This window comes from Struthio camelus, chromosome 5 (genome assembly GCF_040807025.1).
Source record: "Struthio camelus isolate bStrCam1 chromosome 5, bStrCam1.hap1, whole genome shotgun sequence".
Taxonomy (NCBI): domain Eukaryota; kingdom Metazoa; phylum Chordata; class Aves; order Struthioniformes; family Struthionidae; genus Struthio; species Struthio camelus.
In genome coordinates this window covers 24,252,298-24,276,542 of record NC_090946.1, presented here as the reverse complement: position 1 = coordinate 24,276,542, position 24,245 = coordinate 24,252,298, and the positions used below count along the sequence as shown (strand labels likewise).

The following is a 24,245-nucleotide window of genomic DNA, read 5'->3' as shown; positions in this document are numbered from 1 at the left end:
AATGCATCTAATGTATTGTACAAAAAGCATATAAGGCTATTTGAGAAAGGGAAATGCAAGGCCAGAAAAAGTCAATTCTATCCAGTGAAATCTGTTCAGAAAATATGCAATACAAAGAAACTACAATACCTAAATTAAAGAAAGCCTCAGTCTGTTCAGTCTATCAATATTTTTCATTTTTCCTCTTCTTTTAGCAGAAAGTCTAATTTCATTTTGGCTAAATGGATCTGTTTTTGAACTGCTTTGTCTAACTTTGCCCAACCCCCTAAACAAAGCTATATGTAGACAGAGTTTTAAAAACGAAAATGGCTGAACATTATGGCACTCCTCTTCTTGGAAAACACAGTATGATTGTACTGGCCTGTGTGATGACATTTACTACGCTGGTAGAGAGGCAAAAGTCCACCCTAGGGTTCTACCTTTTACGAAGAGTTTTGAAATTTCACTGTTGCCTTTTAATATGTTTATATGGTCTCATTTCTCAGTTTTTACAATATTACGAGTGGGTTTTTTTTTTTTCCCAGTAGAGGTAGAACTGGAAGGTCACAAGCCAGGGACAGCTAGTACACTTCAAGTCCAGCACAGAGTGGAGATACTTTTTCGCCTATAGTTTACATTCAAATCGATTAGTCTACATTTCAAAATAGCAAAAGAGAGGCCATTGGATGGGATTTCGGCATTACAAGCAGCGTGGGCTTGTAATGAGCTATCTGTGCGTTATTTAAACTTGAAACAAGACATACAGCAATTCTTTCTGCCCTTTCAAATCTGTCTTTAAAATATCTTCTTTAACAAAGTCTTTCCAACAGTGCTTCCCAAGATGTGCTCCTGTTGGAGCTGTTACTTAGCAGTGTTTCATTAGTCTGCTTGTGACAGAAGCGGTCATCAGATTTCCCTCATTTGTTTTGTTACACCAGCATAAATCTAGAGTAACTCCACACAGCATAAATCTAGAGTAACTCCACAGATTTCCTGTGTGACACGCTCAGGGTTTGTCTACACAAGGAAGTAAACATACAGTAAAATTAGTCCGAATTTATAGCACAGTACCCACTCTGAACTAACTTCCCGTGTAAACATTCTTACTATACAGACAGCAAAGGCAGCATATCCCATTTTGGATACGGATTAAGTTCCTTTGAACAAAGACAGTCCTAATAAAAGCCAAAGGTGTATCCATACTCCACAATACAGTGCTACGCAAAAATATATGAAACAAATTTCAGCATCAGAAGCAGCCTATGTCCTTCATCTAGACCTACCTGTCCTGCTTCTTAAATGTACCCCAATTTAATTTAGGGGTACTTTTTAAATACTCTATACAGTTTTGCACTATAGCATGAAAATACCCTTTGACTGTCCACAAAGTTAAGTTTATACTGCAGAGCCCATAACCTCATACTTACATAACACTAATTTCCCAGGACATAAATTGTATTTACTATATTAAAAATCTTAATATAATAGGAATTTGCATCACTAACGTTTATGTATTATTCAGATACTATAGTGACAGAAACTACAAAAATACCTAAAAAAAAAAAACCCCAAAAGTAGATGAAATGAACGACAAGCAAGTGAAGATTTTGACACGTGAATCACGGTAAAAAATTTAACCTGTGTTAATTTATTGAAATTTAAGTCAATTGGCTATTTCATTACAGTACTTTCTGTATAATACTGATTTATGTATCTTTAATAACTGGATCAACTGCATTCCTACCACCTGCATGTTAAAGGAACTAGGAGGCAATAGTATTTATTGGCACATACCCCTCAGAGGACACTTCCTGTTTATGGGGATCTGTCAATAGGGAATAGATGGGCGGGGATGAAATGCATTGTTCCTAAACCTTCTTGCACACATCTACAACTTTGAGATGCACAAAAAAGTGCAGTCAACCGTCTCTACCCATCTCTACTGCAGATCCTCAGACCAACTTGACATTAAGGAAATACATGTGGCCAATATAAAAATTCATAGTCTTATTGGAAAAAAGCTGTAGAGGCACTGGGGACACAAACTTTGCCCGGGTCTCTTGTTGATTCTCACAAGTTCTGTATATATTCTGGGGTATTAACAGTGATTTCGGAGATTGTCCCAAAAGGAACAAGTTGGGTAGAAATCTCCAAGAGGGAAGTAATATCCTTCCCCTAGTTTCCCTGTCTGGGGCGACATGGTAACGTTTGCACCTATCCTGATATCAGAAGTACAGAATCCAAGTTTTACTTTTTTCCTATGTCATAAGAAATAATAGCTTGAGCTATTGACTATCACGCATATCTGGAATTGGAGCACCAATCTGCTCTTCACTCCATTTATTTTAATTTCTTTTGGCATGTCACAGGAAATGTATTGTATCAAGTTTGAGGTCTTAATTCATTGTGAAAGTAGTATACTCCACAACCCAGTTTCCTATCTCCACATCACTACCAGTTTAAAAATCGTTCAAGATCTGCTGCCAATTACATAACAACTACTGCATCTAATTTGAATTGAAAGGAATAAGTATTTATGAACATATTTACGCATGATACTCACTGCTTGCTAACAAATCCCTTTTGCCTCATGGTGAGCTGACACATTCAGTGATTGAGACACATTAAAGACTCAACATATTGAAATTCAGATGCAAGACAAATCCTCCACTCGCTTGCCAATAACTTGCTGTGGGACCTCAGAAAGCTGACAATGGTGGAATACTGAAATCATTTAATCAGTAACTCTCTTATAAAACAAAATTGTCAGATATTAACAGTCCTGCATTGATAATCTTTCAAAACTGTTTTTTTGCAAATAGAAAGATTTCACTGGCATTGATAATCAGTGCTGTGGTAAGTTGTCAGTGTACAGCAAGACATCATTATCTTACTTGGCATGTAACAGGTTATCCTGCATTTGACATTTTCTAATGCTTCACACAGCACAGGAAATCAAAATAGTTCACATCTCGAGCCAAGGTCCAGCGATCCTGGTTACTTACGGTTACTCCAGTGTGGAGAATGTACAAGGGAGATCCTCCTTCAAGACTCAAGGGAGTCTTTTTACATTCCCACCGTGAAATGTGATTCCTGTTTTTTATCTTTTTATCTAAATTATTCATCAGCAAATAACCAAGTAATTGTCTTAATAATTTCATTTGATAATACATTGTCAGATATATATATATATGAGAGACATATATATATATATATATATCCCAAAATATTGTTTTAATTTGGTCTACAATTAAAGGGCACCAAACTAAATGCATCATAAATTCCACTCACTGTATCACACAACAAGCTAGTAATGCCCCTCTTTCTTCAACCAGAAGTCAGTATGGTGTGCACTGCTTTAAGTGGTCTTCCCTTCTTCCTTTCCTTACCACCCACTCCACAAGGCTTGCATTCATAATCTATTTATAAAATCCCTTTCAAAAATTAATAATTATAAGGCCTGCACAAATTCTGCAATTGAGTAACAAGAAAGGCATTCTGGTGCATGCACACTCTACATACTTATGTGTGCAGACTTGGAGATCTGTGTTCACAGTTCAACTAACCATACTTGAAACTGGGGTAAGGCAAAAGGGCTGCGCTCTCTCATTGTAAGTAGGAAATACCCATCCCTTTCTTTGTTGTTCTCTTAGCCAGGTAAGCCTCAGGCATATTCTGGCAGTGAGGCAAGATGTTGTCCCTTTAAGTGAATTTCTGTGAATTCTCCCTCTTAAAAACCACTCCATGAAAGCAAATTCAGTAGTATAATAGTCTGACTACACATTTTTAGAAGCAATAATTACAATTTTTATCTACTGCAATGACACATATGTTAGTCAATAGTTTATAACATCATACAGGGGAGATGGCATCATAAGAGGCTACATCATCAACTGACATATAAAGGAAGCCAACAATGTTCTCAGAAAGGGTTTCTTCCAGACTACCCTAGTCACAGTTACTAATGATTCCCTTTCAACAGCTGAGTGACAGTAATTCTGAGAGGAGACAGCAGTAGTGACAGCTTCTTGTGAAAAGAAAGAACAGTTTGAAACATCAGTGCCAACCCTTTTAATATCAGCTCTAGCAAGCCTGAGGAGTGAGATTTCTAACATCAGATTTCTCTTTGCTTACTATTCAGCAAAATTTCTAGCTGCAAAAGCACCATTTGAATCCTGGGGTTCACTGATTCTGAGGCTTTACCGGCCTGGAGTACAAACACTGAAGTTTTTTTTCTTTCCCTCTTTCCCTTGCGAGCTGATTAAGCTCCAAAGAAAACAATGCTTCTTAATAAAATTTACAGAGATTACTAAAAATAACCTATGAGATGAAATTTAATCAGCTGTAATAAACAGAGAATATTCTGGATATGACTTCACATCTGGAAACATAAAAACTGTAATGATGCTCTGCACTTTTTAAAGGAGCCTGAAGACTTCTTTTGGGTTCCTTCTGCCTCAAACACTTAAATCAATGCAATGACACCTTGAAAAAGCAGGAGTGAAAATCTTTTAAATGACTGATCAAATTCTGAAGTACTAACAGGGATGAGCTTTTGTTAAAATATCCCTGGTCTCAGTATAGGCTCGTATCTTGTGAAACCCATCTGTCCTGTAAAGATTGCTGGAAAGAGACACGCTATCCCAGTAGAGGAAGTTGTTACAGACAAAAGCTGCTTTTTATAACTTGTCTTCTAGTGCTTTTCAATCTTTGTTAACACACTAAAAGCAGTAATAAAACAGCTATCTTCTAATGGAGCTATATTAAAAACCAGAGTTGGGCTGTTTGAGGCAGCTTCACTTTCTTTAGCAAGCAAGCAAGCAAGCACGCACCCCCTCACTCTGCTCTCAGCTACTTCTCTGAGTGCTGCTGCATTTAATGATAAGTCAATAAATGAGTCAATGTAAGTCAACAAAGTATATAATATGAATAAGGTGCTGAGTCAAATTCATCCCTGATACAACTAACATTAAGTCAGTAGTTACAAGGCTATATCCTTTTGTGTTTGCGCAGGGCCTAAAAGGAGTTCCACTGACTGAAAAATACAGGATTAGGAGACTACAGGAGGAAGTAAAGGCTTTTGATGAGCTCAAGAGTGACAGTCTCTTAAGTATTCAACTCAAGCATGCTCAGTTACTCTTACAGCATCTGAACAATGTTCAACTTCATTTCTAGAAAATTTTGTAATTCAACCCAATGCCATCTCAATCTAGGGATTCAGCTTTTTACATCCGAAGCAAACACATTATCTGTGAGCAGACATATTAATTTGGATTCACTGTATGCATGACTTCTGTTCTGGACACATATTATGTTAGTACCAGAGAGCCTCGTGAAATTCAAATCTTTTCAGTAAACTGTTTGTATTAACCCCAATAACTACCCAGTATGCAATTACGCTCACTTGTATTTTCTCACTCTTAAAAATACTGAAAAATTAAAAAATTAAAACTTCCCTCTCTACCAAGAAAAAAACCAAAAACTAGCCCCAGCTGGAGATTTTTCTGAATAGAGGTATTTTACCTTAGGCATATGTACAGCATTCCTTTCCCCACCATAACCCCTCATCTTGCAACCCCTCATGAGATTGCTCCCCAACCGTAATGTATGGATTCCTGCAACCCCTGTGGCTGCATGAGGCTGTTGCAAGGTGGCTCAGAATCAGCCAAAGAACCACCTGTTCATTATCATCTCTTTTCAGACCTTTCAATGTTATTCAAAATTGTACAGGAGAGAATCTGGACAAATGGCACCAAGTTATTTAACAACATGTGCCCAAAGACCCTTTTACTGTTTGTCAATGATTATTGATCTCCTAATTTCACTGAACATGAGTGAAGCAGGCTAATCAGAATCTATTTTGTTGTGCTGAAATGCCCTGGATTGCCCCAGAGAATGAAATATTTTCAATCCACGGGACATGTTTAACACTTTCTCCCTTAAGCTTTGCTATTTATCATAAACTCATGTCACATGAAGACAAATATCAGTCGGTTAATAAGAGCGAGCTTCAGCGTCTGATCTAGGTCTTTCTTAACACCTGAGGGTCTTCAGATGTGGGGCCTGGTTTACATCCCATTCTGATAATGGTTTTGTTCCTCTCTTCCCAAACTAGGTATAAGCAACGAGCTGGATCTGAATGGGAAAAAGGCACCTTTTGCAAGGCCTTTAGAACCCAAACTGTTTTCACCAAAATAGGAAAAAATGATGCAATTTCAATGAGTAGCTGCATTTGCTTTAAATGGATTAAGGAATAAAGAATGCCGATATGAAAATATTCTGTAGAAATGCGACACAATTGTAATATAGGCCGGATATAATTTTAACACAGCTGGCTGTATATAATAAAGGGAACCACAAGTCAAACAATGAAAATGCTGTCTACTGTAATGGTCTAATGTACTTGAATATGTTATTACAAATCTGCATTTTTAAATAGGTTCATAACTTACAACAAGTAATAATCTTTTTTGTTATTGTACGGAAAGATCTTGAACTTCTCTGCCAAGTAACTATGGAAAACAGAAGGGCGTACTGACTCCCAAAAGGTCAACCTGGATCAATAACTATTGGACTGATTTCCTGTGTTTTTCTTCCTCTTGATGACTAAAAATGCTATGCAGATTTTCCTTGTCCTTCTTCCAGCTCAGGTGGAGCTTTGGTGCCCAAACAACAGAAAATGTGGCCCTTACAGAAACCTAACAGATCATTAATGTTATCCTCTGTCATTAATGTAAACTATATTAATGGTAATCATATAACGATAACTAATGTATATGAATATTAACTTAATTTGTAAGAAGTCATGCTACGTTTCTACCAATGGAAACGTAAGGCAAAGAGTAGCTAACTACATCCTACAAAAACTCTTTCCTACAAGCAACTAATAGTATATACATGTTCTGTGAGGTATTCCTAGTGTTTCCTATACACATCCCCACAAACAAACTGTGACACAGCATTTTGGCAATGAGAAAGATATTACAAAAATTACACTGGTAACACAATGTGCAGCATTCTATTAATAGCAAGTAACTTCCTACCTATGATTCAATATTCATCAATAATATATTGCTATAAAGATCAGAGTCATGCCGTACAGCATAGGACACTGATGCTCTTCCAGCTCAATCAACCGTAATTTGTGTGCAGCTCCATTAGGTGTTTATGGTAAGTATTTCATATGGAAGATGACTGCCACAAAACCACTTAAGCAGGCAAATTACAATGGAATTAAGCCAACAGATTTTAAAACTGATCCAAGGATTATTACTTTTTGACCACTGTGCAATTAAACCCCAGAACTCACTGAGACATGGGATTTCAGGGGCCTAAATTAGGTGTCAAAATTAGATATTAATATAGAAAATTGTAACTGTAGTAACTGTAAAATGTACAAATGATAAACACATGCTTTTAGGTAATTCACACATTAATTGGCAGTTGTTAGGAGAAAGAAATGCTCTTCTCTTTACAAATAATGAAAATGATAAATTACAAAGCTTTCCTACCTGACTTTAAAGCTGGGGTAGCTGATGTCAGAAACAGAACGTTGGACTATGTTGTCCAGCACAGTTACTCTGCCGATCCTGAAGCGTATGAACAAATCTGTCATTTTAAAAGACTAGAGAATATAAGAATTTTGCAGCTGACATGTTTCATTGAACTAGACCTAGTGAGGAGACAGTCGCTGTTTTTTTTCCCAGATCATTCTGTGAACACATATGCAACTTTCCTCTTTGAAAATTATGACGCTTTTGCTTAATGCAATTATATTGGCTCAGAATATTCACTGTTCTAAACAGGATTGTGAAAGCAAAGCAAGCTGGGCTGTTACAGACATTGCCTCACTTTCTTTAGTTGCCTGTATAAACATTTACAGATGAAATATCAGTATCTCTGACATCTTAGTAGTCTACACGCAGTTTTCACTGGCTCATATAAGGTCACATGCCAAACATCTTTCCAAAATTTCTAACAAAGAATGAGCATGAGAATCCATGCAACTGTAACTCCTAGACTAACTCTTATCCTCAGGAAAATCCAGTGAGTCTTCAGGGCCTGAAACAGAGAACGATTTCAAATATATCTGATAGACTATGAAGGACTGGCTCTGAGCAGCAGAAACTCCAGATGCTGCGTTAAGGCAGACGGAGCAGCATTTCTAAAGACAACTGGATAAAAGCAAAACCCCTGGTCTTAAGACATCCAAGATCCACTTAAGTCTACTGCAAAGGATTTTCCAAAAAAAGGGAAAGTAGAAAATTACCTCCCCTGTGCAGGGGTTAGAAGTCCAGCACCGTTGAGAAGGTTGTGAATGCTATTGCCTCTGTGAATATTGTTAAACCAGCCTCACTAAAGGTCATCACAGAAGATGTTTCTGAGGAAGAAACACACACCGGTAAGCGATTTTCAAATTAAAATACTATAGAGAACAACTACAAAGCTTTATAAGACGCCTTCAGCCCACCCCTGCCATATTGTACAAACTAGGCACTATATTCCATAGCCAACGTGCTAGTGCACTTTTCTAAAATACAAAGCCAACAGTTCTTACAATAGTGCATCTGCATGGGATAAATGTGTTTTCCAAGTGTCACTGCATTCCTCTTTAGTAGAAGCACAGAAAGGAACTTACTTAAATGAAAAATATAGGGTTTTCTCAGTTCTTTTTCCAGTCCTTCCTTCCACAGTAAAGATGTGCTTCGGACAGACTCTTATTGTAGGAACAACTATATATTTGGTTAAAATGCTGGTGCCGGCTTCTTCATTAATGGGTCAGGAACTATAAATGGTCCTGGAGAAGAAGAGTTAGGGTCACAGGAAAAGGCAGACAGAAAAGCTGTTTGGTACGGGAGAAGGTGCGTGTCAGGGAAATTGGCATGGAGTAAACTAGGGCGTGAATTTTCAGTAACTTAGCTACTCTACGCTAATTCTCTATAACGGATGCTTTGGTTTATATTATGTCTATACTACGTAATGGGGCACTCTGCCCAAAACCGAGCCTAGCCAGACCCAGAACCAGTACAGCAGCACGAACACAGCGATGAGAAGCAATGCTGACTGGATTTGGTACAGTGCCACCCTACAGCAGCTACCCTGTTATAAGGACTCAAGCTACAACCTCCACTCAGCAGCACTCAGCTTTGTAATCATTGCAATGTAATCTACTACACAGGGTAAGTCAGGGTGATTCAAACTTGGCAGTAGCAAGGAAAGCTCCTTCCCCACGTTTTGTGGGTTGTTTTGGTAGATGACAGCAGCCGTTCCAGGTCCTGAGCTAGGCCACACGCACAGCAAGAGACACTTCTCTGCCTCTCAGCCAGAGGCTGCATCTGGTTCTCTGCCACGCAGCCTGCAACGCAGTAGGTTTCTCATAGCATTTCTTTACAGACAAGCCCTCTCCTCCAAACAGCTAGTGACAGTGTTCTCACGTTGAAAATATACGGAGATTCTACAAGTTCAGACTGAAATCCAGAAACATCACTATGTCAATCGTAACCTAGGTTCTTTGAATTAAAGCATCACTGACGTTCAGGAGAAGTGGCAGACAAAAAGGGGGAAGATACAGTGCAAAAAAAGATGTTGGACAATAAATTAGCTAAGGCTGCTAACGAAAGAAAGTTGCTACTGAAGCTGACAGCTATCGAATTCCATCTGCTGTTTTTTTCTGGAGTCAAGGGCACAAACAGAAAAAAAAGTCCTGAGGTAAATTTCTTATTGAATAACCATATCAGCAATTAGGCTGTTACATTCTCAGATATGAATAATGATGTGTCTTCCCTAGCAGTTTATGGAATCTAAGAAGTAGGTGAGAGGTATAAGGCATTTCATAATCTCTTTTGTCCTCTGTACTATAGTTCACTGCCTTCATCTACTGTGCTAGCGGAACTGGTATATGAAGCCGGCAAAGTGTGACGCAGATGTGAGAGAAAGCTATGAGCAGCCAATGGCAGGAAATTCTCAGGTTCCCACCCGCCAAAGCAGTGTGAACTATGAAATAGTATATATCCGGTTGATCTGAACGAGACTTAAACCTAATGTGCATGTTTACAGAATTGAGGCCTGAAAAAAACAATCACAATGTTAGTAAAACAATGATCATTTGTTTTCACCTTCTCACCAAGCAAATCTAGTTTATTTTTTTCTGTTGGTAGAGTAGTAAATATTTATAGTGTGTTTTAAAATAAACAAACAAAAGGTGATACTTTAGTCTGTTAATATGAACTTACTATGCTTTGAAGGAAAAGACCTGCAAGAGACATTCTCCTTTATTTTCATTTGTGGGGTCTCTGCCCTATCCTGGGTTGCTATGCTTATCCTGGGGATGTCATAGGAGAATATTCTGCAACCAAAAGGAAAACAAAACCTTGCTTTCACATCAGTTTTTAAAACTTGCAAGTACTTTGTATTACCCTTTTTATTCTGGGAATATTTATTTGACTAAAATAATATGGTTCAAACATTGTTTTCAATCTTTTTGGCTTTGCTGTTGCCTCTGCGCTCATTGAGCCCTTCTTTCAAACCGAACTCGAGTGATTTCAATGGGGTTCTGCACAGGTCTGTTCTTGCCAATCCACACGCAAGCTACCTAGGTCCCAGCTGTCGCAGTAATACAATGAACTACCGTTGCATGCAGCAAAAGTGTCATTATGCACTAGTTCTGGTCTGAAAAGCACTATTCATAGTTATGTTCACCCTTATGCAACGTGCGAGCTCAAAACTTACTTTCAGATAGTTTGCTCAAGATTTTCCATAACGCACATGCAAACTGCCCGTAATGCTCATGGGTATGAGATAGGAAAACCCATCTTGAATAAATTTAATCCTAGATAAGATGAAACATAAAAACTCCTGTATGAAGGCACCCTTTAGACCTTATATATAACTCTTGGGACATAATGGCACCTTGTGTTGAAAGCATTAGGAACGAGCTTGGCTCTGGGAAACTAGAAGTTGAATAATATAGTTTGTTTGGACTTGCCAGCTGCACGGTTCAAGAGTTGGCATAGGTATCACTTTCTCCCAGTCATCTGAATTATGAGTCATGCAAACTGAAAGCGGAAGGTGTATATGTGTGAACAAAGCAGATGTGGATGTTTGTGGGGCTCTGCTGTCAGATTTACTTTGCTCTTGTTTTTCGGTCGTGCCACATCTAGAACAAGTAAGCGTAAGTCTTTAGAAAATCCACAGAGCTGCTACCTCAGTGACAACCTGGGACTGGGACACAGCTGCCACTGAAGGATAAAATTCCAGACTGGCAACTCTTTGGAAGTCTCCCATGACTCAAACTTCCACCTACAGCTAAAAACCTGGTAGTCTTTGTTTTGTTTAACTGAAGAGGAGCAAGAAAGCCTCACCAGCTGTTTGTTTGGCATAGTAAATATTTAAAAATGGCTCTCCGGTTCAAGAAGCCTGGTTGTACAGGGATTGCTTGCAGGATGCCCTAGCATAGCATGGACAGAAGAGTTAATAGCTAAAAGCACATGCAGAGATACAGATAGCTTCCAAACCCAGAAAGCAAACCTGAAATCGGATCCATACAGCCCGGCTCTTGGAGCTCAAATGGCAAGCCTCCTCCTTCGGATCTGATTGCAAGCGCAGGGCCAGAGCCTACAATCAGATAACGTTTTACCACAGCCTCAACCAAATCCGAGATGTGGTCACAGTGCAGTGAAATCTAGGCTAAAAACACCGACAACTTTAATGTATAGACACGCATATATATATAAAGCCATCCCTGCTGTGAACGTGACAGAATCAACCGTAACTCACACAGAATAACTTTAGGCCTCTAGAACTGGGGCTCTGTAATCGCTGAAGCCCAGGAACAAACAGCGAAGCAGAGAGCCAGCCAAGCCGCCTCCATTGACTGGGTACGCCACTTGCGCAGATCTCCCTTCCCCCTTAGGCTCTCTCACCCACCACGCGGCGTAGTCCGCTTTCGTGAATACGGGTGCTGCACTGCGGCGGTGGTACTGCTCAACCAAACTTCCTCCATCCTCCTCCCACCTCCACATTAAGACCACCCCCTTTCCTCGTTGCGATTGGTGAGGGGGCGGGGCCCTCGGCAGCGATTGGCGGTTGTTAGAGGGAGGTGGGGTAGGTTGCGTGAAGGGTAATAAAGTTAGTGGAGCGGCCTCTCTGCGCGTTAGACGCCGCGGCGAGTCGGCTCTCTATGGAGGTGGCGGAGGGAAGCGTTGGGAGGTTGCTGTTCCTGCTGTGGTGACTCGGAGACTCGCCCTGTCTCGCGCGCTCCCCCCTTCCCCTCCCCAGCCCCGGTCCCCGGCTCCCTTCCCCTTCCCCTCCCCCTTCTCTTGCCTTTTCCCTTGCCCTTGGTAGCCGCCGGGACCCGGGGAAGCTGACAAGGCCTTAGGGAAGGTGAGGAAATCGCGGCTGGTGGAGAGCGCTCTGGGGCCGGGCGAGGGGGCCTGAGACTGTTACAGCTGCCGCTCAAGATGGCGGCTCCCCGAAGTGGCCGCCATCTTCTCGTCGCCTTCTCGCTTTCTTCCGCACAAAATGGCGGCGTGGGTCGAGGGCGGCTTCTGCTGCCTGGAGGCGGCTTACCGCGGCCGCTGAGCAAAGCGGGTGGACGCGATCGCTAGCCAGGCGGGGGGTGGAAGCCGAGCAGCAGCGTTTGAGATTGGAGCCGCTTAAGGGCGGTGAGGAAAACCGGGTCGGCGAGCGTCGGTTGGTAGCTCTGCCTTTCGGGGCAGCGTGGGCAGCCGTGAGATCCTCGTCTCTAGCTGCGGCCCCCGAGGGCGCGGGGGTGCCCGAGGGGTTCGTCCTTGGGAGAGTCGGCTCGGGACAGGCGGCCGGCTGCGGTCCCCCTCTGGGATCCGTGCGGGAGGGGGAGGATTGCTCGTCCTCCTCCCAGGGTGGGTAGCGGGGCGGGGGAGGGGTGAATGATATTTTTCACATCCTTTTTGCGCGCTTCTCGTGGAAGCGAGACACAGGGCTGAAGAGAAGCTTTCCTTGCCGGCAGGAGCCTTGCCTCGCCCTTGTTTCCTGTTGTGCCGTGGGCGGCGGAGAAGAGCTAAGGCGCTGCGGCGGGGGGGATACTGGCTGCCTTTTCCCTTCGCGGCGGCTGGGGCGGGTGGCTGAGAGCCGAGGTGGCGGCGGAGCGGAGCCCGCTCGGCGCCCCGCGAGAGAACAAAGAGCCGGCCGGGCCCCTGGCGGCGGCTGAGCCTGGAAACGGGCGGCGCCCGGCGCGGGGGGAAGGGGGGGCGCCGGGAGCCGGCGGCTCCATGCGGCAGGGGAGCGGCTGTGCCCGGCGGGGGGCGCCGCTGCGCTCCTCCCTCTCCCGCAGCCCTTTTGTTCGGCGGCGGCCATGTTGGGCGCCGCTCCTCGTGCCGGCGGCGGGCTGGGCGCGGGCTGGCGGCGGCGTGCGGGGAGCCGCCAGGGCGCCGCCGCCGCCGCCATGGCGAGCGCCGCTGAGCGAGGAGCGCCGGGCGCGCCCGGCGGAGCGCGGCTCGGGCTGCCGCCGTCGTCTTCCCTCAGCGCGATAACGTCTCGGAGCTGATCTGTGGAGCCTCACAAGGCCGAGGTTTCCCCCTCGGCTCCTCAGGCGTCTCTTAACACTGTCACTACCTTTCTGTGGCAATAGCACAGCGAATCTCTTTGTTATCTTGCAAGACAAAACTAGTGGGGGAGGTTGTTCCCCCTCCCTCTTTAATTTAGTAGCTTAGTTCTCCCTCCATTGCTCGTGAGGGATAAGTCCTCTTGACTGCGTTAAGTATGCGGTTTGTGACTTGGTGCTGTTCACCTTAAAACAGGTGTTTACGCTTAGTGTTGCCATAATTGAAAGTAGTTAGGTGTAACAGTAAAGGGCTCGCTTAGCTACGTCGTATAAGCATAAAAATGATTGGCCGTTTAAAAAATAACGATAAGAGTTATTGCTGAATGCAGCATCATACACGAGTTTTTGGGTTTGACCTAGGAGAAAGAGTTTGTTAAGGCATTTTTTGGACTTAGTCCTTCCATCCCTCCCCTCCCCCCTGCCCTGGTTCAGAAAACATGGTAGTGATTACTTAATTTAGGCTTCCTATTGGTATCCTGGGTATTGAACAAATAACGGTTTTCTTGTCTTTTGCCAGGTTTAGTGTTTGGTGTTCTCTCCCCCTGCCACCAACAAACATTTGGCTGCACTAGTGTATTCTTGTTGATGGGAAATGCTTTAAATAAAATACTATGGTTGCTAGTAAAACAACTGTAATATCAATGCTTGATTTGTCTTTCTAGGTTTTGTTTTTCCCTACCCCGTCAATTTAATTTTATTCTTTTGAAGATTCTTCGTTGTCAAGCCGCCAAAGTGGAGAGTGCGATTGCAGAAGGGGGTGCTTCTCGTTTCAGGTACTAGTGCTTTCTTGGTTTGATTAACACCTGGCAGTGGAAACTATCTAAGGAAGCTTAAATTTTTTTCTCACCTTAGGTAAAGGAGTAATAATTCCAATACTGATGCGTAGTTGAAAATATTAGCATTTTGAACTTACGCAAAACTACCTGATTGTTTTCACAGTGCTTCTTCGGGCGGAGGAGGTGGTAGGGGTGCACCTCAGCACTATCCCAAGACTGCCAGCAACAGGTATTTAATCTTACTCTGGGAATGGGCTTTTAAGGCAGAGAACGGTCATAGGGAATGATAAATTAACTTTATGTCATTTGGTGTGTCTGAACTTGTTTGTGTCATGGTACCAAGTGAACTGTGTTTTTGTTTCATGTGTTTTGCTTCTCTAAGGTTTAGAGAAAGGGTTGTGATGTTCTGTGTGGTGGTTTTTCTCCAACTGTTCAGTGACTATTTCACTATGCAATAGATGTTACAGTGTTGCTAGGGCTGATTAGGTGTGTGCTGTTATCACAATCAGTAATAGAATTACTGTCTGGGTAAAGCAATACTGAATGGTGAAAAATGACAGTTCTTAAAATTGTTTGTTTGTTTAAGCAAACATGTTCTTCAAAACTTTACAGCGAGTTCCTGGGGAAAACCCCAGGGCAAAACGCTCAGAAATGGATTCCTTCACGAAGCACTAGACGAGATGACGACTCCGCAAATGACAAAGAACGACATGATGCAATCTTCAGGAAAGTAAGAGGGTAAGATCTCTGAAGATGTAGTCCTTCTATAAATATGGAAGGAAAGCATGAAAGTCTGGGAGCTCTTTGGGAGTTTTTTTTCCTTTTGATTTGGAATGAGGCAGAAACCAATGGACCACTAGTAGCAAACACTTGCTGTGTGCCATGAAAAGCCTTTCTTCGGAGAGAATCAGTTTTCTGCATGGTAACACATGGAAACAAACACACACTGCAGTGTCGGTTGAATGGAAGACTTGTGCTTCCTTTTATCTTTGTAGCTTGCCTAAAGAGAAAAAAGGTCTTACCTAAAATGAAGAATTATTTGTACCATGTTTGCAAGATTTGTAATCTGTTTGTGTGTATTTTGTGTTTTTTTTTAGCATACTAAATAAGCTTACTCCTGAAAAGTTTGACAAGCTATGCCTTGAGCTCCTCAATGTGGGTGTAGAGTCTAAGCTCATCCTAAAAGGGGTCATACTGCTGGTAAGTTGGCTGGCTGTGTGTGGTGGCTTGGCTTATTGTTGTCGTTAATGCAGTTTTACGTGGTAAGAACAGAGGTTGGCTATTCTTAGGTTGGGGCACAAGAGTCATGTGGCTGATTGAGTGTTTAGTAATCCAAACAAATAGAGGAATACCATTTCCTCCAGTTGTGGAAGTGGGGTATATTGGGGAGGGGCAAGGGGGATAGACTAAGTTCCCATTTTAGATCTGGAACTCTTAAACAGTATAAACCTTTTTCTTAACCTTGAGACATTAGGTTCCAATCCTCCTTTTTTCTCTTCCCCATCCCCCATTTATTGACTGATCAAGCCTAATTGCTTTTGAAAAGCAACCGCAGTGATCTCTTCATACATTGGTTAAAATAATCTTATCGACCTGATGTCATGTTTAAAAAAAAAAAAAAAGAAAAAGAAAAGAAAATGACAAGAACTGGGATATGCTATGATGCTCAACTTGAACTACCGTTTTCTTTGGTTAAAATCATAGAAGCTCTTCAGTAGCCCAGAGTAGTTCTTTCATCATGCTTCAGCATTAAGAATCCTGCGTTATGCATAGAGGAAATAATGGATTTTTAAAAGTAGTATTGCAGTAATGGAGTAGCAGAACGTACTTACATGTTTTGGGTCAGATAGAGTGGTGTTTTTCACTGCGTTACTGGAAACGTCTTTATTCAGATCGTAGACAAAGCCCTTGAAGAGCCCAAGTATAGCTCGCTGTATGCTCAACTATGTCTGCGACTAGCAGAAGATGCACCCAACTTTGATGGCCCATCAGCAGAGAGTCATCCAGGGCAGAAGCAAAGCACAGTAAGCATATTTTTCTCTCAACCTGAAATGCCAAGTTTTATTAGCATAGCTAGTTGCACTGACTTGTTTCTTTATTCTTTTGTCTTTGTTCTCTTTTGTTCAGACATTCAGACGCCTCTTAATATCTAAACTTCAAGATGAATTTGAAAACCGAACCAGAAATGTTGATAGTAAGTTATAAAAGCACTTTAATGTAGAACTTGCTTCTCTTCTGTTTTCGCAGCCATGTTTAACAGGCTTCCTTGTTTTCCAGTCTATGATAAGCATGATGGTCCCCTCCTCCCTGAGGAGGAGGAACAGAGAGCCATTGCCAAGATCAAGATGCTGGGGAACATCAAATTCATTGGAGAACTTGGCAAGCTTGATCTTATTCATGAATCTATCCTTCATAAGTGCATCAAAACAGTAAGTATTCAGATTCTGATAAAGCAAAATAATACTTTGAAACTAGAAACTCTTGAGTACTTACACTGCTTTAGGAATCCTGGGGCATAAAATCTCATGAAGTTTGTCAATTATACGTACCACAGTGCTTCAAAGGAAGAGTCTTTTGGTCTGATTTAAAAAGTAAAGTTACCTTTTCATTTAAAGACATGGGAATTGTCTCCCAAGTAAAGACGTAGCGTGGCCTAGACAGAAATACTGCAGGTAGCAGACTTAAATGATAAACAGCTCAATTTGAACGAGTAGTTCTCAACTTTGAAGTCAGTTGTCTTCAGTAAGACTGACATAGGATAACTTGTTCCTATAGAACTAATTCCTCTGTACAAACTAACTCATTATAAATTATAATTTATATTGTGCTCAAATACCTGATTCCTTCTTAATATTCTAGCTTTTGGAAAAGAAGAAGAGAGTCCAGCTCAAAGATATGGGGGAGGATTTGGAGTGCCTCTGTCAGATAATGAGGACAGTGGGACCTAGATTAGACCATGCGAAAGCCAAGGTATGTGCATATCTGATGCAGACCATAAACTGATTAAAATCTGTGGCAGAGACCTCAGTTGCCTCAACTTTCTGTTCTAGTCTTAAACCAAAATAAGACTTTGGGGGAGCTGGAAGACAGTGCCAACTGTTGTTCCTCCATCAAATCTCTTCATAGCAGAAGAGGTCAGCCTTGGTGTACCTAAAGCTCTTTCCAAAGTATAGATAACGGTTGTTAACTAGGTAATCGTAAAAGGTGCGCTGTTTCTGAATTCTACTTCAAGGAATTCTACTAACACAAAACTAGGTGGTGTGACAGATGTATCTTGTGCCTTGGCTTACGAGTTTTGAATGTTAACTTCCCTAATAGTATCGCAAGTCTTAAGGAGTGATAAATGCAGTAGATCCTCTTCTTTCTGAGATGAAGAAAGCAAATTCATCAAGACATTTAAGCTGGACTGCTCTCAAGGGGACATGAGAGAGCAGAGGAGGGCAGTCTGTTCCATATATGATCTTAAATGCTCTGGATGTGACTGTCTTTCCAGATGCTACTCAGGTGTTGTTAGAGCTAGTTCTCATTTGTAATATCACTCTTCTTCCCCCAGTCCTTAATGGATCAGTACTTTGCCCGTATGCGCTCCTTGATGTCAAGTAAGGAATTGCCAGCAAGGATTCGTTTCCTGCTGCAGGTATGAAGATAAATAGTTTTAACTGCTGTTTTCCCTTGGGGATTTGTCCTGAATACTTCCCTAATAATTCACTCTGCTCCAAGGATACTGTGGAGTTGAGAGAACACAACTGGGTTCCTCGCAAAGCTTTTCTTGACAATGGACCAAAGACTATCAATCAAATCCGTCAAGATGCAGTAAAAGTAAGTGTTCTGTGTAAACTTCATGCTTTGTTTCTGCTTAAGCCTTGGAAGGGGAGTCATTAGTCTAGTGACTTCATGTCACAGACTCTGTTCTTCTTGCACGTAATTATTTGTACACATAGTTAGTTCTGCTCTTGCAGCAATGTATAGATTGGGCTGCTGTCCTTGGTTAAGAGTTAATACCATGTGGACTTTGAATTCAGGACTAACTTGGACTTCTGTACTCCAGGGACTATTGCTTGGAATTAACCAAAACCATTAATTCCTGTTTTAAAGGATCTGGGAGTCTTTATTCCTGCTCCTATGTCTCAAGGGATGAGAAGTGACTTCTTTCTGGAAGGACCGTTTATGCCACCCAGGATGAAACTTGACAGGGACCCACTTGGAGGGCTTGCTGATATGTTTGGACAAATGCCAGGTACCCTGAAACTACCAGGTTGATGTGAGGCCTATACCTGTACTGTACTGAACATCGTAAGAACTAAAGCTGGCTTCTGTCTCCTTAATATAGGTAGCGGAATTGGTACTGGTCCAGGGGTTATTCAGGATAGATTTTCACCCACTATGGGACGCCATCGTTCAAATCAGCTTTTCAATGGCCATGGGGGTCACCTCATGCCTTCTGCTCAATCCCAGTTTGGAGACCTAGGCAAATCTTTTCTGAAAAGTCAGGTAAGGACAATGTTGTCAACAGAGTGACTTCCGAATATTTAGAAGCTCTTCTACAGATGCGTATGTTATGGATTGTAGTCCACTTGTGTTGAAAGACTTCCTCAAATTTGATTCTGATAAGAACTGACGCTCAGCTGATGCAAAAATTCTGAACCATTCCTTACATTGTGCGAGAGGTGAAAAAAGGAATACACTTTTTTACTGCAAGAAAAGGTGCATGTGGCTTTGGTGGGTCAGAATGGTGTGTTTTTATTTAAAAGGTAGCCCTGTTTTTAGGGATAGATGCTACTTTCCCACCACCCCTGCTCCTTCTTTCTCCCTTCCTGGCAAATAGAATCTTTGTTCCTCTGGTCCCTCTGGTACTACTTACCATATGATGTACGCCACTCCATCATCTGCACTTCTTTCTCTATATCTCCCTTTCTGAAATAGGGGCAAAGCCAGCTCTACCATAACCAGAATCAGGGACTCTTATCCCAGCAACAAGGACAGTCGAAGGATATGCCACCTCGGTTTTCTAAGAAAGGACAGCTTAATGCAGATGAGGTACATTACATGCCTACATTACTTAAAGCCTATTCTAAATATTGCCCAATGATTATAGCAAGACGCGTTATTATGAGGACTAATGCTGGAACTCTTTCTCCTCCTCCTACTTCTCCTCCTTTGTCCCTTCCTCTTTCACCTTACCTGCTCCCTTTCCTTAGGGTATCCAGCGTCCTATGAGCAAGACTGAGATATGAGGGCAATTTCTTGGGGTGTCCCCTGCTTCCTCCCACACCTCCCCAAGAACACTACTCTGACATCAGTTCCCATGCATCGTATTGATAGCAATACCTTTAACTGAAGCTTCAGAGATTCCTAAATTTTAGAAACCCTGAAGTGCTGGACCAGGTTCAAAAAAATTTTTTTTTCAACTGGCTAGTAGACACCATTTCAAGTGCAGAGTAAACTGCATTGTTATTTTGAGTAGGTGTTAGTGAACTTATATCCTGATTTCTGAGCAATTGGTAGAGCAGCATCACAGCAAGAAACCTGTCCGTCAACAAATGCAAAATGTTTTCTTGGGTCTCTAACATACTGCATCTAAAATGAGCAATTCTGGATCGTGATATAGATGGAACTAAAAAAAATCCATAAGTTGGAACAAGCTGTGCGATTCATTGAGTCATGCTTTTGGGGGCGTTTCAGTACACTTGCGGCTTAGTCTGGACTTGAGCGTTAACATTGTAGAATCCGAAAATACATGGTTCGGTAGGATCAGTTGGTGCGAGTCCATAGCTGTGTAGTTTTTGCCAGAGTAATTAAAACAGTTTGAGGTTTTTCTGACTGTCTGTTTACAGATTAGCCTGAGACCTGCTCAGTCTTTTCTAATGAATAAAAACCAAGTGCCAAAGCTTCAGCCCCAGATAACTATGATTCCTCCCAGTGCACAACCACCTCGCACTCAGACACCACCTTTGGGACAGGTAAATACCAAAACTATTACACTGTGTGCTTATTTCTTGCATGTATGCGAAATTTGGTCTGGTTCCTAGCACAGGAAGGGGGAGAGGAGGTTTCCTTTGTGGAGGATAGGATATATGAAAAGAATGCATGAAGGACCAAACCTGAACTTGTACTGAGCTAAAGAACACTTTCAGCTGCTTTTGTACATACTTGTCTGAAAGCTAATGTTAGCGGGATGTATACTTCAAAGAAACAATTTCTGGAACTCTTTCAGCCTCCTCAACTTGGACTCAAAACGAATCCACCGCTTATTCAAGAAAAGCCTGCAAAGACCACCAAAAAACCACCTCCTTCTAAAGAGGAGCTACTTAAACAAACGGTAAGTTGTTACCATGCCTAGAAGCTTTGTATGCTTTTGGAAATGGGTATTTAAACTGTTGTGCTTTTTCCTCTTTCCAGGAAACCGTTGTGACTGAGTATCTGAACAATGGAAATGCTAATGATGCTGTCAATACTGTGAGAGAAATGAGAGCTCCCAAACACTTCATTCCTGAGATGCTGAGCAAAGTAATCATTCAATCCCTAGATCGATCAGATGAAGATAAAGAAAAAGCTAGTACGTTGATCAGCTTACTCAAACAGGAGGGAATAGCCACAAGTGACAACTTCATGCAGGTACTATTCACGAGGCCTCCTTTGGATAAAGGCAGTGCTAACTGTAAAGCTTTAAATGTACGTTTTTGAGAATTTTCTGCGTTGTGAATCTAAGGAGGTGGAAGCAATTTAGTAAGATGGTGAGGAGTATATTAAGTGATTAGGGAAGGGCAGTAAGCATGGGATTTCAGAAACTGTTGACAAATGATTAAAAAAAAATCATAAAACACTGATAAAGTATCCCTTTGCACAAGAAGGTACTTGAGTATCCTAATCTGATGCATGTTACTGTTTCCTCAGGCATTCCTAAATGTATTGGACCAGTGCCCCAAACTGGAGGTGGACATCCCATTGGTGAAATCCTATTTAGCACAGTTTGCTGCCCGTGCTATTATTTCAGAACTAGTGAGCATCTCTGAACTGGCTCAACCGCTGGAGAGTGGCACCCACTTCCCTCTCTTCCTGCTTTGCCTACAGCAGTTAGCTAAGTTACAAGATCGTGAATGGCTAACAGAATTGTTTCAACAAAGCAAAGTGAATATGCAGAAAATGTTACCAGGTAAGAGTTACCCTGCTGCTTTTATGGCAGCTTGTCTATGTGTATAAACTTGTGAGGGTGTGTTGATTCTAGAGTCAACCCTCACCGTTCTTAATGGTGACGGGGTTTCTTAAGTGATGGTTAAGACATGGGCTGTTGATCCCAGGTTTCGGTGAACACCAGCACTTAAGTGTATGTGGTTTTAATTTTTTTCCCCTCAGAAATTGACCAGAACAAGGACCGCATGCTGGAGATCTTAGAAGGGAAGGGACTTAGCTTCTTATTCCCGCTTCTGAAACTGGAGAAGGAACTGCTAAAGCAAATAAAATTGGATCCATCCCCTCAAGCCATCTATAAGTGGATTAAAGATAACATTTCACCCAAACTTCATGTAGATAAAGGATTTGTGAATATATTGATGACAAGGTAAGAAACTTGCCTTGGTGTGATCTGGGCACAGGTTATTTTGTCAAGCGGGTAGTGTTTCCCAGGACGTACTTGGTTTACGAGATTCCTCCCCTTTTTTTCCCCTCCAGTTTCTTGCAGTATATTTCCAGTGAAGTAAACCCGCCTAGTGATGAATCAGATTCTTCATCTGCTCCTTCTAAAGAGCAGCTAGAGCAGGAAAAACAGCTGCTTCTGTCCTTCAAGCCGGTAATGCAGAAGTTCCTCCATGACCATGTTGATCTGCAGGTGAGCGCTTTATATGCGCTCCAGGTGCACTGCTACAACAACAACTTCCCGAAAGGTATGGGTCTGGTCGTTCTGGTGGCAGTTCTTTGGCTTCCATAAAATACGACGCTAGACTTGAAGATAACAGAAGCAGTGCTCTCTTGCACGTTAAGGATATACTTAGGGTATTATCTGAAGCACATAGGGCAGCAGGCTAGATTCATCGTAACGGAAATGCCTTCAAAGATGAAGGCGTCTGTATAGGTAGAGAACTTAATGTAGTTTACCCAAATAAATGAAGCTTGCTTGCTTGCATCTGTATAGCTTTCAGGTTGTTGCTAGGTTTCATACAGTCAAGGGAAACTGTTCAGAAGACTAAAACGCTAATGTGACGTTTAAATTGAATGCTTCCCTAGGCATGTTACTACGCTTCTTTGTTCACTTCTATGACATGGAGATCATTGAAGAAGAAGCCTTTTTGGCATGGAAAGAAGATATTACTCAAGAGTTTCCAGGGAAAGGCAAAGCTTTATTCCAGGTAAATGTGCTTACGTTCAAGTAGAAATCATAGGTCTCTTGTGATCTCTGCTGTGCTGAAGTGTTTGAGGGCCCTTTGGTGGGCACGCATCTAGAAACGTGAGTATTTCGCTAGAAAAGAGAAAGGCAAGTTGGTTTTCTCTTGCATTGGGGGTGGTCGCAAGAGACTGCGTGTAGTGCAGATGGCTGAAATACTTCTTAAACTGAGCTTGCAGGTCAAGGAGGAAGTGTCCTAGAAGGCAGGAAGTAACTTTTCTGCCTTAAAATTTTTTTTTGTAACTGCAGGTAAACCAGTGGCTAACCTGGCTGGAAACTGCTGAAGAAGAAGAATCTGAAGAAGAAGCTGACTAAAGAACCAGCCAAAGCCTTAAATTGTGCAAACATACTGTTGCTATGATGTAACTGCATTTGACCTAACCACTGCGAAAATTCATTCCGCTGTAATGTTTCACAATATTTAAAGCAGACGTATGTCAGTAGGATATCCTCTGCAAAAGGTTTTTGTAGTATGTCTTAATAGTCTCCAATAAAAATATTTTAGAGTATCTTTAATGTTTAGATAACAGTGTATTAGCAGCATGCAATAATTACATCATAAGTTCTCAAGCAGAAGCAGTCTATTGCAAGGGTCTTCTTGGCTGCCAGTTATTATAGGCTGTTTTTAAGTTAGAAAACTGAATAGCAACACTGAATACTGTAGAAATGCACTTTGCTCAGTGTAATACTTGAGTTGTTGCAATATTTGATTATCCATTTGGTTGTTACAGAGAATCCTTAACTGTAATCGATGGTTGTTGCCGTAATAGTATATTGCCTGTATTTCTACCTCTAGTAATGGGCTTTATGTGCTAGGTTTTAATATCTTTGAGCCTGGGCAAGTGCACAAGTCTTTTTAAAAGAAACAGTTTACTTGCACAAAAAATGATCAGCTTGGAAAGATGGTTGAATGCCCTTTGGAAGAGGTTTTTGTGGGTGTGAAACATGAAATGGTGAGAAATTTGAATTGGTCCCTCTATTATAGTATTGAAATTAAGTCTACTTAATTTATCAAGACCTGTTCATGCCCTGATTTTATATACTTGTATCTTATCAATAAACATTGTGATACTTGACTTGTTTCTGAATGTCTCCCAGGAAAAAAGTGACAACTAGTCTACTTGCTGAAAGAAACATCAGCAGGATTTGACTTGGACTGGGACCAGTTTAATATTCTTTTTATATTGGATTTGTCCACCATGCAAATAAAACCGAAATAAGGTCACAGACAAGACTAGGCACTGCACCCTTGCTGTGACAGGAAGAAAACTGATAGAGTAATTCCATTGGAGAAATAGCAGGAGGGAGGCTGCATGTTTTCATGTAACTCTTTAAATCGGTGTGCAGTTGCTTTGTAACTTTCTAAGGCTTTAAACTTTCCCTAGGTCACGTGCATGCTTTTAATCAAGTGGCACTGAGTAAGCTGCCTGTTTGTCAGATAGTCAATTTGGCAAGGGTTAAACAGTATAATGAAGTTGCATTGTATAGCCTTGAAACGTTACCTACTAAATACTCAAAATACCTTACTTTCCAG

At 41.6% G+C, this 24,245-nt stretch overlaps 1 protein-coding gene, 1 long non-coding RNA gene and 1 other non-coding gene across 8 annotated transcripts in view; 2 read left to right on the top strand and 1 right to left on the bottom strand.

Moving 5' to 3' along the window:
* LOC104147508 (uncharacterized) overlaps positions 1-11,949 on the bottom strand; it is a 294,392-nt gene extending 282,443 nt beyond the window's left edge. The window contains exons 1-6 of the long non-coding RNA XR_011141392.1: positions 11,755-11,949; positions 11,506-11,664; positions 10,212-10,324; positions 8,618-8,776; positions 8,249-8,359; positions 7,491-7,587 (exon numbers count right to left, since the gene is read on the bottom strand). This is a non-coding gene — a long non-coding RNA (uncharacterized lncRNA). The remainder of the gene's footprint in view (positions 1-7,490; positions 7,588-8,248; positions 8,360-8,617; positions 8,777-10,211; positions 10,325-11,505; positions 11,665-11,754) is intronic.
* A 75-nt stretch (positions 11,950-12,024) lies between these two features.
* EIF4G2 (eukaryotic translation initiation factor 4 gamma 2) lies at positions 12,025-23,787 on the top strand. Of its 6 annotated transcripts, none has more exons than XM_068945107.1 (22): positions 12,054-12,360; positions 14,267-14,331; positions 14,498-14,563; positions 14,947-15,072; positions 15,432-15,534; positions 16,227-16,358; positions 16,462-16,528; positions 16,612-16,763; positions 17,194-17,304; positions 17,888-17,971; positions 18,055-18,153; positions 18,430-18,571; positions 18,665-18,825; positions 19,258-19,371; positions 20,169-20,294; positions 20,549-20,653; positions 20,734-20,949; positions 21,229-21,487; positions 21,688-21,892; positions 22,003-22,214; positions 22,555-22,676; positions 22,961-23,787. In XM_068945107.1, the coding sequence occupies exons 8-22, from the start codon at positions 16,680-16,682 to the stop codon at positions 23,024-23,026; spliced, it is 2,106 nt and encodes a 701-aa protein (XP_068801208.1). In that variant the 5' UTR covers positions 12,054-12,360; positions 14,267-14,331; positions 14,498-14,563; positions 14,947-15,072; positions 15,432-15,534; positions 16,227-16,358; positions 16,462-16,528; positions 16,612-16,679; the 3' UTR covers positions 23,027-23,787. The 6 variants fall into 6 exon arrangements, with proteins under 6 accessions (XP_068801210.1, XP_068801208.1, XP_068801207.1 ...); XM_068945106.1 differs by having other exon boundaries at positions 14,221-14,331; XM_068945108.1 differs by lacking the exon at positions 12,054-12,360 and adding an exon at positions 12,468-12,641 and having other exon boundaries at positions 14,221-14,331.
* LOC138067576 (small nucleolar RNA SNORD97) lies at positions 19,413-19,574 on the top strand. Its single transcript, XR_011141759.1, has one exon. It is a non-coding gene; the product is annotated as a small nucleolar RNA SNORD97 (small nucleolar RNA).
* Positions 23,788-24,245: the final 458 nt, after the last annotated feature.